The following is a 13,871-nucleotide window of genomic DNA, read 5'->3' as shown; positions in this document are numbered from 1 at the left end:
TTCATCCCTACGTTTTGTCTTTTCTTCTTACTCACAGTCATTATATGTGGGGGGCTGCCTTTTCCTTTGGGGAATTTCTCTGGGGCAAGTCAGGCCTATTTTTCTATCTTCAGGCTAGCTAGTTTCTTAGGCTGTGCCGAGTTGCCTAGGTAGTTGTTAGGCGCAATCCACAGCCGCTTTTAGTTGTGTTTAGGATAGGATCAGGTGTGCAGTCTACAGAGTTTCCACGTCTCAGAGCTCGTTCTTGTATTTTTGGGTATTTGTCAGATCACTGTGTGCGCTCTGATCACTAAGCACACTGTGTTTCTGGATTGCCTTCATAACACCTGTCATTAGCAAACATAACAGACATGCAATGTTTTTGTCACATACTGTGTATATGTAGCATCCATTTATGAATCTCGGCTGCACAGGTAATAGTTCATACATGTCATCAAGCGTCCCACGAATGAGCAAAATGCTGCTAATTCATTGGGTGATTGGATATTTTATAGTGAAACAAGATTTACTGTTCTCAGCAGCACGTTGCCCAGTGTAAACTGCAGATGAGCTGCTGATAACATGATACTGTATTAGAGATTACGTTAAACATTATATTATGTTATTGAGTCCTGTAATGTTCTCAAAAAATTAGTTAAACATTTTGCTAAATTCCTCTAGTTCTCCTGATTCTGACGCTCCTTTCTATTTTGCGCTGCGTTACTCCGTTGCAGAGATATTAACATTTGTTGCTTTTGGAGCTCACTATGTGAAATTCCTGCTTGCAGTCCAAGTGGGATCTTCTTCACATTCTTCACTGAGGACATTTGCTTTCACTCCTTCATCATATACGCTGACAATTGCACAGCTCAAACTGCTAGATTGCTAGATCAGCTGTCAAACTGATGATTGACAGTATCTTGGATGGAGGGGAGTAAGTTCGCGCCACCAGAGAAGACTCTAAAGTATAGTCTTGGTTTGTCTGCAAGCAGAGATTTCTCATGATGTGCTCAAAAAGCAACAAATGTGCAATTTTTCTGCAAACTGGAAAAGAGCAGAAGAATCGGAAAAGCTCAATGAATTTTTTTAAGATAATAAGCTACATTTTTTGACAGGAGGAGCTCACTACATAGGGAATTCCTTAGCTTCAGTGGGCTATCTCTAGTGGTGGCAGAAATCCTTACCACTTTGATTAGTCATGAATGGCTCATGTACAAGTAAATTAGTGTATTCTCTAGTAGAGATGAGAGAACTGCTTCGATGCTAATTGATTTTGCTTTAATTTTACAAAAAAATGGATTTGCCAGAAGGCATTTAAAAAAAATACTCACAAGGCCCATCATGCACCTATTTTCTTGTCTGTAAGCGTCTTTGGTCTGGTCACCAGTAGTGATGAGCGAATATACTCGTTACTTGAGATTTCCGGAGCGTGCTTGGGAAATCTCGAGTAACGAGTATATTCGCTCATCAGTGAAATCTTCATTGGTCCATTGTAAAATTAATTCACCTGGCATCTTAGCCATCACTCGGTGCCCGGGATATTAACATATCACGACGGGTAATGTCATGTCGTTAATCGTCGTGTTGCGAGGTCGCAGTTTAATCAGCACAAGAGATGATGAAGATGTCAGGCACCAGAATACATCAGAGTTAGCCAAGTGAAGATCACACTGTTGACTAGACCAAAGAGGACAACCAGACTGGAGCGGGGATCCAAAATGGGGCAGGTGAGTGCTGGGCGAGTATTATTACTATAGATGTTTATTATGTTCTGGGATCTCAGAGCATACTTATTTCACGCAATAAAATGCAAATTATTCTGCAAAAATACTACAATGTTATTTTCAGGATTTTAGTAAGATTCTGTTCCTCACAATTGAAGTCTACTTATGATAAACATTAGAGACCTCTCCATTCTTTGTAAGTAGGAAAAGCAGCAAAATCGGCAGTGAATCAAATTTTTATTTCCCCCGCCGCGTGTCCAATTTTATCTTACAATATCTCATCTTCTATTTTTTAGGAAAACCTTTCGATAACCATAAAAATGTGAATTCTGCTGTGGCCAATATAATTGTGTCCATACTGCTGAGTGAGAGGTTTGACTATGAAGATCCCACCATACTAAAGCTTATAGATCTAATTAATGAAAATATGAGACTATTCGGGAGCCCCTTGGTCCGGGTAAGAGCCAAGATTTGTATTTGCCAAATTGTGCTATGAAATTTGATTCATGGTGGAGTTATTAGATGTAAATTCATCTCTGGGATCATGCATATAGCATGTAAAATGTAAAAAAATGACCTTAATCCCTATCTGACCTCGGACGGGATAGTACGTCCGAGGTCAGATCCCCTGCTTTGATGCGGGCTCCGCGGTGAGCCCGCATCAAAGCCGGGACATGTCAGCTGTTTTGAACAGCTGACATGTGCCCATAATAGGCGCGGGCAGAATCGCGATCTGCCCGCACCTATTAACTAGTTAAATGCCGCTGTCAAACGCAGACAGCGGCATTTAACCACCGCTTCCGGCCAGGCGGCCGGAAATGACGTCATCGCCGACCCCCGTCACATGATCGGGGGTCGTCGATGCGTCTCCATTGTAACCAGAGACCTCCTAGAGACCTCTATGGTTACTGATCACCAGTGGCTGTGAGCGCCACCCTGTGGTCGGCGCTCACAGCACACCTCCATTTCTGCTACATAGCAGCGATCAGCAGATCGCTGCTATGTAGCAGAGGCGATCGAGTTGTGCCTGCTTCTAGCCTCCCATGGAGGCTATTGAAGCATGGCAAAAGTAAAAAAAAAAGTTTAAAAAAATGTGAAAAAAATAAAAAAAATATAAAAGTTTAAATCACCCCCCTTTCGCCCCAATCAAAATAAATCAAATAAAAAAAAAATCAAATCTACACATATTTTGTATCGCCGCACTCAGAATCGCCCAATCTATCAATTTAAAAAAGCATTAACCTGATCGCTAAATGGCGTAGCGAGAAAAAAATCGAAACGCCAGAATTACGTTTTTTAGGTCGCCGCGACATTGCATTAAAATGCAATAACGGGCGATCAAAAGAATGAATCTGCACCAAAATGCTATCATTAAAAACGCCAGCTCGGCACGCAAAAAATAAGCCCTCAACTGACCCCAGATCACGAAAAATGAAGACGCTATGAGTATCGGAAAGTGGCGCAATTTTTTTTTTTTTTTAGCAAAGTTTGGAATTTTTTTTCACCACTTAGATAAAAAATAACCTAGTCATGTTAGGTGTCTATGAACTCGCAATGACTAATGTCAGGTCAGTTTTAGCATTTAGTGAACCTAGCAAAAAAGCCAAACAAAAAACAAGTGTGGGATTGCACTTTTTTTGCAATTTCACCGCACTTGGAATTTTTTTCCCGTTTTCTAGTACATGACATGGTAAAACCAATGATGTTGTTCAAAAGTACAACTCGTCCCGCAAAAAATAAGCCCTCACATGGCCAAATTCACAGAAAAATAAAAAAGTTATGGCTCTGGGAAGGAGGGGAGGGAAAAACGAACACGGAAAAACGGAAAATCCCAAGGTCATGAAGGGGTGAATAATCACGTCATTGTTCACCTGTTCCGCCATCCCCACAGCTTGCCATCTGTTCTTCTGCAAATCTTTTCCTCTTTTCCCTGTCACACGTATTCTCTTCACCCTCTGCACTTTAGGTCATGGCTTCCATCACATCTAGGCTTTAGACATTACTTGTCCTAATGTCGTGACATCACAAAATGCATGATGAAGCTATGACATGCAATGATGTCAGAGACCAGGACATGCTGAAAGCCATGGCCTGAAGCAAAGAGGCTGAAGATGTTTGCAACAGGGAAAAGCAGAGGCGCAGAGATCGGGACGGCTAGCTGTGAGAAAAGCGGGACAGATAAGCGTTTACTTGAGCATTTATTTATTTTTGTTTTTGTAACCGTTTACTTGGCACTTGAAGGTTCAGCATAATGTTCGTTGCGGCTCACTGCAACTTTGCTGAATTCGGGCAAAGCATATTATTAAAAATCCATATACACCCCTGGGGGTTTTAGATATATATATACATGTAAGAGAATTGTAGAAGTGGGCATCATATACGCCCCTTAAAAATTAATCTGAACACTTCGCTGAGACAAATAATTTTCTGTGGGTCAACGCAAGGTGCAGGACATGAGCCATCCATGCCGGCATCCTGGACTGTGGATTGGCACGCACGTAGCACAAGGTAAGGGGCAGTCCTGTCACCTGCAGACACTGACTGTGGTGTTATTATTATTACTAGCTGGAGAACGGGCATAGCAGCAAACTGTGGATAGTTATAACAAATGATAATGATTATATTGCACATAAAAACATTTCACATCATATTCAACACTACAGATTTGCAACACAAATTAACTAAATGATTACCCAGATATTGATAGTATTTTATTTTCAACTCATTCAAGAGCCTTTTGTTAAAGAACATTTTTGGTTTTTCCTTCTGATGCAAACATGAACAGATTTCCCACATCATCCTGTCAGCCAGAGCCACTGGACTGCTACCCCTAATATCCCAATCATCCCATCAACCAGAGCCACCTGACTACTACCCCTAATATCCCAATCATCCCATCAACCAGAGCCACTGGACTACTACCCCTAATATCCCAATCATCCCATCAACCAGAGCCACTGGACTACTACCCCTAATATCCCAATCATCCCATCAACCAGAGCCACTGGACTACTACCCCTAATTAGAGTTGAGCGACCTTGACCTTTTTAGAGTCGAGCCGGGTTTCGCGAAACCCGACTATCTCAAAAGTCGGGTCGAGTGAAATCGGCCGATTATGACGTAAAGTCGGGATCGACCGAAACACGAAACCCAATGCAAGTCAATGGGGCAGCATAGTCGGCAGTGAGTGGGGGCCAGGAAAACACCTAGAGTGCCCATTTTAATGTCAAAACCATCCATTCTTCTTAATGAAGCTTGTCAAGCGTAATTTACCTTATAATAACTGGAAGGCATTTGAAATTGGGGGTCATTTGGCTAAAGTTGTGGTGGGTAGGGCTGGTTCAAGTAATTAGTGGGCCCAGGAAATCTGGACCACGTCACGGCAGTGGAGCAGGGAGAGGTAAGTATTTCAACTTTGCAAGTGCTGTGAACCTGAGCAAGCAGGGGGGGCCCACTCGTTGGCATTGGCACTGGCACAGGGCCCCTCAAAGTACAGCGGTGTGTTTGCACGGCGGGGGCGCCTCCCACCGGCAGCAACACTTTTGCGTACCATGAGAGGCCCTGTGCCAGTGACGTCGCCAACTAGTATTCCTCCCCCCACCTGATGAAGGAACCTGCACTTTCATCTGCACCTTCCTGTTTGTCCCCGTGTAAGGTGGTATGGTATGCGGGAAGGGGGACCTGACTTTCAGCAGGGTCACAATCTTGCAGTGTAGCGTGCACGGGAAATGTTGCGTTATGGGTCAATGTACCAGCAGACTCATCTATCACTGGCTGGGCAATGGGCAGGATGAGGAGGAAACACAGATATAGGCCCAAAGAATAAAGTGGGCTAAATGCAGTTCAAAATTGGTAACACAGGACTAATCAGGGGGCATTGCAGTGGAGGACAACTGGAATGAGAGGCTGACACAGAGAGTAGGCCCAAATCAGTAAGTAGTCGAAATGCAGTTCAAAATTGGCAACCGTAGTAAACAGGCGGCACAGCTTTGTTCAGTGGAGGAGAACAGCAAGGAGTGGCAGACACCGATAGTAGGCCCCAACCCAACTAGTAGGCCAAATGCAGTCTAACATTAACAACTACTTAACGAGCGCCTGAAAACGGAATTTCAGGACAGGAAACCAGGATAACAGCAAGGAGCGGCAGACACCGATAGTAGGCCCCAAACCAACTAGTACGCCAAATGCAGTTGTTCCGTTTAACCACAATTTAATGAGAGCCTGAAGATAGAAGTTCAGGAAAGGCAACCTGGAGAACACCTTGGAGTGGAACACACCATCTCTCTACACCCCATACCCAATTTGTAGGCCCAATGCAGCGTAGTTTCCAACAACTACTAAACGAGAGCCGGAAGATCGAAGCAATGGAGAGGAAACCTGGGGGACACCTTGGAGTGTAACACACCATCTCTCTACACCCCATACCCAATTTGTAGGCCTAATGCAGCGTAGTTTCCAACAACTACTAAACGAGAGCCGGAAGATCGAAGCAATGGAGAGGAAACCTGGGGAACACCTTGGAGTGTAACACACCATCTCTCTACACCCCATACCCAATTTGTAGGCCTAATGCAGCGTAGTTTCCAACAACTACTAAACGAGAGCCGGAAGATCGAAGCTCAGGAAAGGCAACCTGGGGAACACCTTGGAGTGGAACACACCATCTCTCTACACCCCATACCCAATTTGTAGGCCCAATGCAGCGTAGTTTCCAACAACTACTAAACGAGAGCCGGAAGATCGAAGCTCAGGAAATGCAACCTGGGGAACACCTTGGAGTGTTACAAACCCTCTCTCTACACCACGGAAGGGCTGATTCTTAGGAAGGAAGGATGTCGGAAAGAAGCAGGGCACGTCCGAGGGTGATTATATTCTTATTAGGTATATACTCACCATCGGACGCGCCCTGCTTCTTTATTTGTAATGAATGTTTATTTGCAATGTGGTTTTGACTTACTCTATTTTTTTGGTAAATAACGATTTTATTATTTTCATTCTTTTGCATCTTCTTGGCAATAATATAAAGAAGACGCGACAGGACAACACTCGGTGGATGCCATATCTGTGTTTAAAATTGAAAAAACCTTTCAGTTAACTACTTGCAGGAGAAAGTTATTGTAGCTGGTGGCCATTTTTAGTACTGTACCAGATTTTTGTTGTATGTGTTTGTTTTTAATGTTAAAATGTCTGCATTTGATATCTCTCCAGTATTTTCTTTTTTATAAGCAAAATACTTATTTTTATATTTTCTGATGTTGGTTCCAGGGGTACACGGTCAGTGGAGGCCTAGTGGAAGGAGTGACCGCAGACAGGCATCGAAGGCCTAAAATAAAAACACATGGCTGTAGGCAATTTTAAATTGGTTACAGGGGTACACGGGCAGCAGTGGTGTGGTCAGTGGAGGCCTAGTGGAAGGAGTGACCGCAGACAGGCATCGAAGGCCTAAAATAATAACACATGGCTGTAGGCAATTTTAAATTGGTTCCAGGGGTACACGGGCAGCAGTGGTGTGGTCAGTGGAGGCCTAGTGGAAGGAGTGACCACAGACAGGCATCGAAGGCCTAAAATAATAACACATGGCTGTAGGCAATTTTAAATTGGTTCCAGTTGTACACAGGCAGCAGTGGTGTGGTCAGTGGAGGCCTAGTGGAAGGAGTGACCGCAGACAGGCATCGAAGGCCTAAAATAATAACACATGGCTGTAGGCAATTTTAAATTGGTTCCAGGGGTACACGGGCAGCAGTGGTGTGGTCAGTGGAGGCCTAGTGGAAGGAGTGACCACAGACAGGCATCGAAGGCCTAAAATAATAACACATGGCTGTAGGCAATTTTAAATTGGTTACAGGGGTACACGGGCAGCAGTGGTGTGGTCAGTGGAGGCCTAGTGGAAGGAGTGACCGCAGACAGGCATCGAAGGCCTAAAATAATAACACATGGCTGTAGGCAATTTTAAATTGGTTCCAGGGGTACACGGGCAGCAGTGGTGTGGTCAGTGGAGGCCTAGTGGAAGGAGTCATCGCAGACAGGCATCGAAGGCCTAAAATAATAACACATGGCTGTAGGCAATTTTAAATTGGTTACAGGGGTACACGGGCAGCAGTGGTGTGGTCAGTGGAGGCCTAGTGGAAGGAGTGACCACAGACAGGCATCGAAGGCCTAACATAACAAAAATGTCAATACAATGGTATTGTCAGTGGCAGGCATTGAAGGATGTCAGCGCATAGACTAAACATTGGTGGAGCTGTGAGATAATTTTGCAAGTGGTAGAGCACTGTTTGAGCTGGGGTGGGGGGAAACTGTCTTGTGGCCGGCGGTACAGGCCCAGGGCCCCTCATATTACAACGGTGTGTCTGACGTTGGGTGCGCACCACCACTGCCAGAGACACTTTATTGTACTAGGAGGGACCCAGTGGCAGTGCCGTCGACCAAAAGCGGGCTCACCCACCTCTTCAGACAAACTGCACTCTCACGGGTGCTGTCGCCAAGTGTCGATACCACGGCCCCGTGTGGGGAGTTTGGCCATTTAGTGAGGTGTAAACATGTCGTATGCTGGACAATCAGGTGCAGAAAATTACGAGATTGGAAAAGGCATTCAGAATAGTCCACAGGCAAGACCTTTTCATAGGAAAGCTAGGTGTCAGCCGGGCAAGGTGGGGCAAAAGATTTCGAAATCCAGTTGTGGTTCATTTTAATTAAGGTTAGATCATCTACATTTTGGGTAGCCAGACGAGTCCTTTTTTCTGTTAGTATTGAACCTGCAGCACTGAATACTCTTTCTGATAGGACACTAGCTGCCGGGCAAGCAAGCTCCTGCAATGCATATTCTGCCAATTCTGGCCAGGTGTCTAATTTTGATGCCCAGTAATCAAATGGGAATGACGGTTGAGGGAGAACATCGATAAGGGATGAAAAATAGTTTGTAACCATACTGGACAAATGTTGTCTCCTGTCACTTTGAATTGATGCTGCAGTACCTGTCCTGTCTGCGGTCATAGCAAAATCACTCCACAACCTGGTCAGAAAACCCCTCTGGCCAACGCCACTTCTGATTTCTGCCCCTCTAACTCCTCTGGTCTGCTGGCCCCTGCAGCTCGTGTGAGAACGATCACGGGCGCTGTGTGCAGGGAATGCCAGAAGCAAAGGGTCAACAAGAGTTGATTGTTTGGTTGCTAATATTAGTTCCAAGTTCTCATGTGGCATTATATTTTGCAATTTGCCTTTATAGCGAGGATCAAGGAGGCAGGCCAACCAGTAATCGTCATCATTCATCATTTTAGTTATGCGTGTGTCCCTTTTGAGGATACGTAAGGCATAATCCGCCATGTGGGCCAAAGTTCCAGTTCTCAAATCTGCGGTTGTGCTTGGTTGAGGGGCAGTTTCAGGCAAATCCACGTCACTTGTGTCCCTCCAAAAACCAGAACCCGGCCTTGCCGCGCCAACAATTTCCAGTGGCCCCGGAAAAGCTTCCTCATTAAAAATATAATCATCCCCATCATCCTCCTCGTCCTCCTCCTCCTCTTCGCCCGCTACCTCGTCCTGTACACTGCCCTGGCCAGACAATGGCTGACTGTCATCAAGGCTTTCCTCTTCCTCAGCTGCAGACGCCTGATCCTTTATGTGCGTCAAACTTTGCATCAGCAGACGCATTAGGGGGATGCTCATGCTTATTATGGCGTTGTCTGCACTAACCAGCCGTGTGCATTCCTCAAAACACTGAAGGACTTGACACATGTCTTGAATCTTCGACCACTGCACACCTGACAACTCCATGTCTGCCATCCTACTGCCTGCCCGTGTATGTGTATCCTCCCACAAAAACATAACAGCCTGCCTCTATTCACACAGTCTCTGAAGCATGTGCAGTGTTGAGTTCCACCTTGTTGCAACGTCTATGATTAGGCGATGCTGGGGAAGGTTCAAAGAACGCTGATAGGTCTGCATACGGCTGGAGTGTACGGGCGAACGGCGGATATGTGAGCAAAGTCCACGCACTTTGAGGAGCAGGTCGGATAACCACGGATAACTTTTCAGGAAGCACTGCACCACCAGGTTTAAGGTGTGAGCCAGGCAAGGAATGTGTTTCAGTTGGGAAAGGGAGATGGCAGCCATGAAATTCCTTCCGTTATCACTCACTACCTTGCCTGCCTCAAGATCTACAGTGCCCAGCCACGACTGCGTTTCTTTCTGCAAGAACTCGGACAGAACTTCCGCGGTGTGTCTGTTGTCGCCCAAACACTTCATAGCCAATACAGCCTGCTGACGTTTGCCAGTAGCTGCCCCATAATGGGAGACCTGGTGTGCAACAGTGGCAGCTGCGGATGGAGTGGTTGTGCGACTGCGGTCTGTGGACGAGCTCTCGCTTCTGCAGGAGGACGAAGAGGAGGAGGAGGGGGTGCGAACGGCTACAGCCAATTGTTTCCTAGACCGTGGGCTAGGCAGAACTGTCCCAAACTTGCTGTCCCCTGTGGACCCTGCATCCACCACATTTACCCAGTGTGCCGTGATGGACACGTAACGTCCCTGGCCATGCCTACTGGTCCATGCATCTGTTGTCAGGTGCACCTTTGTGCTCACAGATTGCCTGAGTGCATGGACGATGCGCTCTTTAACATGCTGGTGGAGGGCTGGGATGGCTTTTCTGGAAAAAAAGTGTCGACTGGGTAGCTCGTAGCGTGGTACAGCGTAGTCCATCAGGGCTTTGAAAGCTTCGCTTTCAACTAACCGGTAGGGCATCATCTCTAACGAGATTAGTCTAGCTATGTGTGCGTTCAAACCCTGTGTACGCGGATGCGAGGCTAAGTACTTCCTTTTTCTAACCATAGTCTCATGTAGGGTGAGCTGGACTGGAGAGCTGGAGATCGTGGAACTAGCGGGGGTGCCGGTGGACATGGCAGACTGAGAGACGGTGGGAGATGGTATTGTTGCCACCGGTGCCCTAGATGCAGTGTTTCCTACTACGAAACTGGTGATTCCCTGACCCTGACGGCTTTGGCCTGGCAAAGAAACCTGCACAGATACTGCAGGTGGTGCGGAAAATGGTGGCCCTACACTGCCGGAAGGGATGTTGCGTTGCTGACTAGCTTCATTGGCCGAGGGTGCTACAACCTTAAGGGACGTTTGGTAGTTAGTCCAGGCTTGCAAATGCATGGTGGTTAAATGTCTATGCATGCAACTTGTATTGAGACTTTTCAGATTCTGTCCTCTGCTTAAGGTAGTTGAACATTTTTGACAGATGACTGTGCGCTGATCAATTGGATGTTGTTTAAAAAAATGCCAGACTGCACTCTTTCTAGCATCGGATACCTTTTCAGGCATTGCAGACTGAGCTTTAACCGGATGGCCACGCTGTCCTCCAACAGGTTTTAGCTTTGCCACGCGTTTTGGGCAAGACACGGGCCCGGCAGGTGGAACCTGTTGCGATATTGATGCCTGCTGCGGCCCCTCCTCCTCCGCTTCAGAACTGCTGCCGCCTGCACCCTGTTCCCCCAATGGCTGCCAATCGGGGTCAAGAACTGGGTCATCTATTACCTCTTCTTGTAGCTCGTGTGCAACTTCGTCTGTGTCACCGTGTCGGTCGGTGGTATAGCGTTCGTGATGGGGCAACATAGTCTCATCAGGGTCTGATTCTTGATCAGCACCCTGCGAGGGCAATGTTGTGGTCTGAGTCAAAGGACCAGCATAGTAGTCTGGCTGTGGCTGTGCATCAGTGCACTCCATGTCAGATTCAACTTGTAATGGGCATGGACTGTTAACTGCTTCACTTTCTAAGCCAGAGACGGTATGTGTAAAGAGCTCCATGGAGTAACCCGTTGTGTCGCCTGCTGCATTCTTCTCTGTTGTTGTTTTTGCTGAAGAGGACAAGGAAGCGACTTGTCCCTGACCGTGAACATCCACTAACGACGCGCTGCTTTGACATTTACCAGTTTCACGAGAGGAGGCAAAAGAGCTAGAGGCTGAGTCAGCAAGATAAGCCAAAACTTGCTCTTGCTGCTCCGGCTTTAAAAGCGGTTTTCCTACTCCCAGAAAAGGGAGCGTTCGAGGCCTTGTGTAGCCAGACGACGAACCTGGCTCCACAGCTCCAGACTTAGGTGCAATATTTTTTTTCCCATGACCAGCTGATGCTCCACCACTACCACTACCCTCATTACCAGCTGACAATGAACGCCCCCGGCCACGACCTCTTCCACCATACTTCCTCATTGTTTTAAAAACGTAAACAAACTAACGGTATTTGTTGCTGTCACACAAATTACACGGTGAGCTATAACTTCAGTATGATTTAGCTACCCCTTTACAGGTGAGTGAGACCACAACGAAAATCAGGCACAATGTTACACACTCTGTTGTTGGTGGCAACAAATGAGAGAGATGCCACACACGCAGGACTGTCACTGAAGCACAAATGTAAATATTAATCTCCCACTGATTTGATTTTTTTTTTTTTTTTCAGGGAGACTTTAGGAAAAAAAAAAAATAGAATAAACTGATTTTTTCAGGAAGAATTTAGAAACCAAAGAAAATAAAATGATTTTTTCAGGGAGAATTTAGAAAACAAATAAAACAAAAAAAGGCTTTCTATGGCCCACTGAGTGAGAGATGACGCACACAGGAGTCAGGAGTGGCACACAAGCCCAGAGGCCAATATTTATCTCCCACTGATTGATGTAGTGATTTTTTCAGGTAGATTTTGGAACCCAAATCAAGCTAAAAAAAATAATAGGCTTTCTATGGCCCACAATTGGAGAGAGAGAGAGAGATGGCACACCCAGGAGTTAAGACTGGCACACAAGCAGAAAGGGCAATATTAATCTCCCACTGATTTGTTTTTTTTTGTTTTTTTTTTCAGGGAGACTTTAGGAAAAAAAAAAGAATAAAATGATTTTTTCAGGAAGAATTTAGAAACCAAATAAAATAAAATGATTTTTTCAGGGAGAATTTAGAAAACAAATAAAACAAAAAAAGGCTTTCTATGGCCCACTGAGTGAGAGATGACGCACACAGGAGTCAGGAGTGGCACACAAGCCCAGAGGCCAATATTTATCTCCCACTGATTGATGTAGTGATTTTTTCAGGTAGATTTTGGAACCCAAATCAAGCTAAAAAAATAATAGGCTTTCTATGGCCCACAATTGGAGAGAGAGAGAGAGAGATGGCACACCCAGGAGTCAAGACTGGCACACAAGCAGAAAGGGCAATATTAATCTCCCACTGATTTGTTTTTTTTTTTTTTTTTTCAGGGAGACTTTAGGAAAAAAAAAATAGAATAAAATGATTTTTCAGGAAGAATTTAGAAACCAAATAAAATAAAATGATTTTTTCAGGGAGAATTTAGAAAACAAATAAAACAAAAAAAGGCTTTCTATGGCCCACTGAGTGAGAGATGACGCACACAGGAGTCAGGAGTGGCACACAAGCCCAGAGGCCAATATTTATCTCCCACTGATTGATGTAGTGATTTTTTCAGGTAGATTTTGGAACCCAAATCAAGCTAAAAAAAATAATAGGCTTTCTATGGCCCACAATTGGAGAGAGAGAGAGATGGCACACCCAGGAGTCAAGACTGGCACACAAGCAGAAAGGGCAATATTAATCTCCCACTGATTTGTTTTTTTTTTTTTTTTTTTCAGGGAGACTTTAGGAAAAAAAAAATAGAATAAAATGATTTTTTCAGGAAGAATTTAGAAACCAAATAAAATAAAATGATTTTTTCAGGGAGAATTTAGAAAACAAATAAAACAAAAAAAGGCTTTCTATGGCCCACTGAGTGAGAGATGACGCACACAGGAGTCAGGAGTGGCACACAAGCCCAGAGGCCAATATTTATCTCCCACTTTTTTTTTTTTGTTCCAGGGAAAATTTATAAACCCAATAAAAAAAATAATAAATAGGCTTCCTATGGCCCACTATCTGAGAGACAGAGAGAGATGGCACACTTAGGACTGGCACACAAGCCCAAAGGCCAATATTAATCTCCCTTTTTTTTTTAAGGGAGAATTTATAAAACCAAAAAAAAAAAAATAAATAGGCTTTCTATGGCCCACTATTTGTGAGAGAGATGGCACGCTCAGGACTGGCACACAAGCCCAGAGGCCAATATTAATCTCCCACTTTTTTTTTTTTTCCAGGGAAAATTTATAAACCCAATAAAAAAAAAATAAATAAATAGGC

At 44.9% G+C, this 13,871-nt stretch overlaps 1 protein-coding gene across 1 annotated transcript in view; it reads left to right on the top strand.

The window, feature by feature from the left end:
* The window catches only part of LOC138638755 (cytochrome P450 2K1-like), a 91,202-nt gene that overhangs the window by 53,225 nt on the left and 24,106 nt on the right, over window positions 1-13,871 (top strand). Inside the window, exon 5 of the mRNA XM_069728312.1 lies at window positions 2,000-2,160. Coding sequence (XP_069584413.1) covers window positions 2,000-2,160 — 161 coding nt within the window. The remainder of the gene's footprint in view (window positions 1-1,999; window positions 2,161-13,871) is intronic.

This window comes from Ranitomeya imitator, chromosome 5 (genome assembly GCF_032444005.1).
Source record: "Ranitomeya imitator isolate aRanImi1 chromosome 5, aRanImi1.pri, whole genome shotgun sequence".
NCBI lineage: Eukaryota > Metazoa > Chordata > Amphibia > Anura > Dendrobatidae > Ranitomeya > Ranitomeya imitator.
Note: the sequence above shows the minus strand (reverse complement) of the source record. Positions and strands in the feature narration are given on the sequence as shown.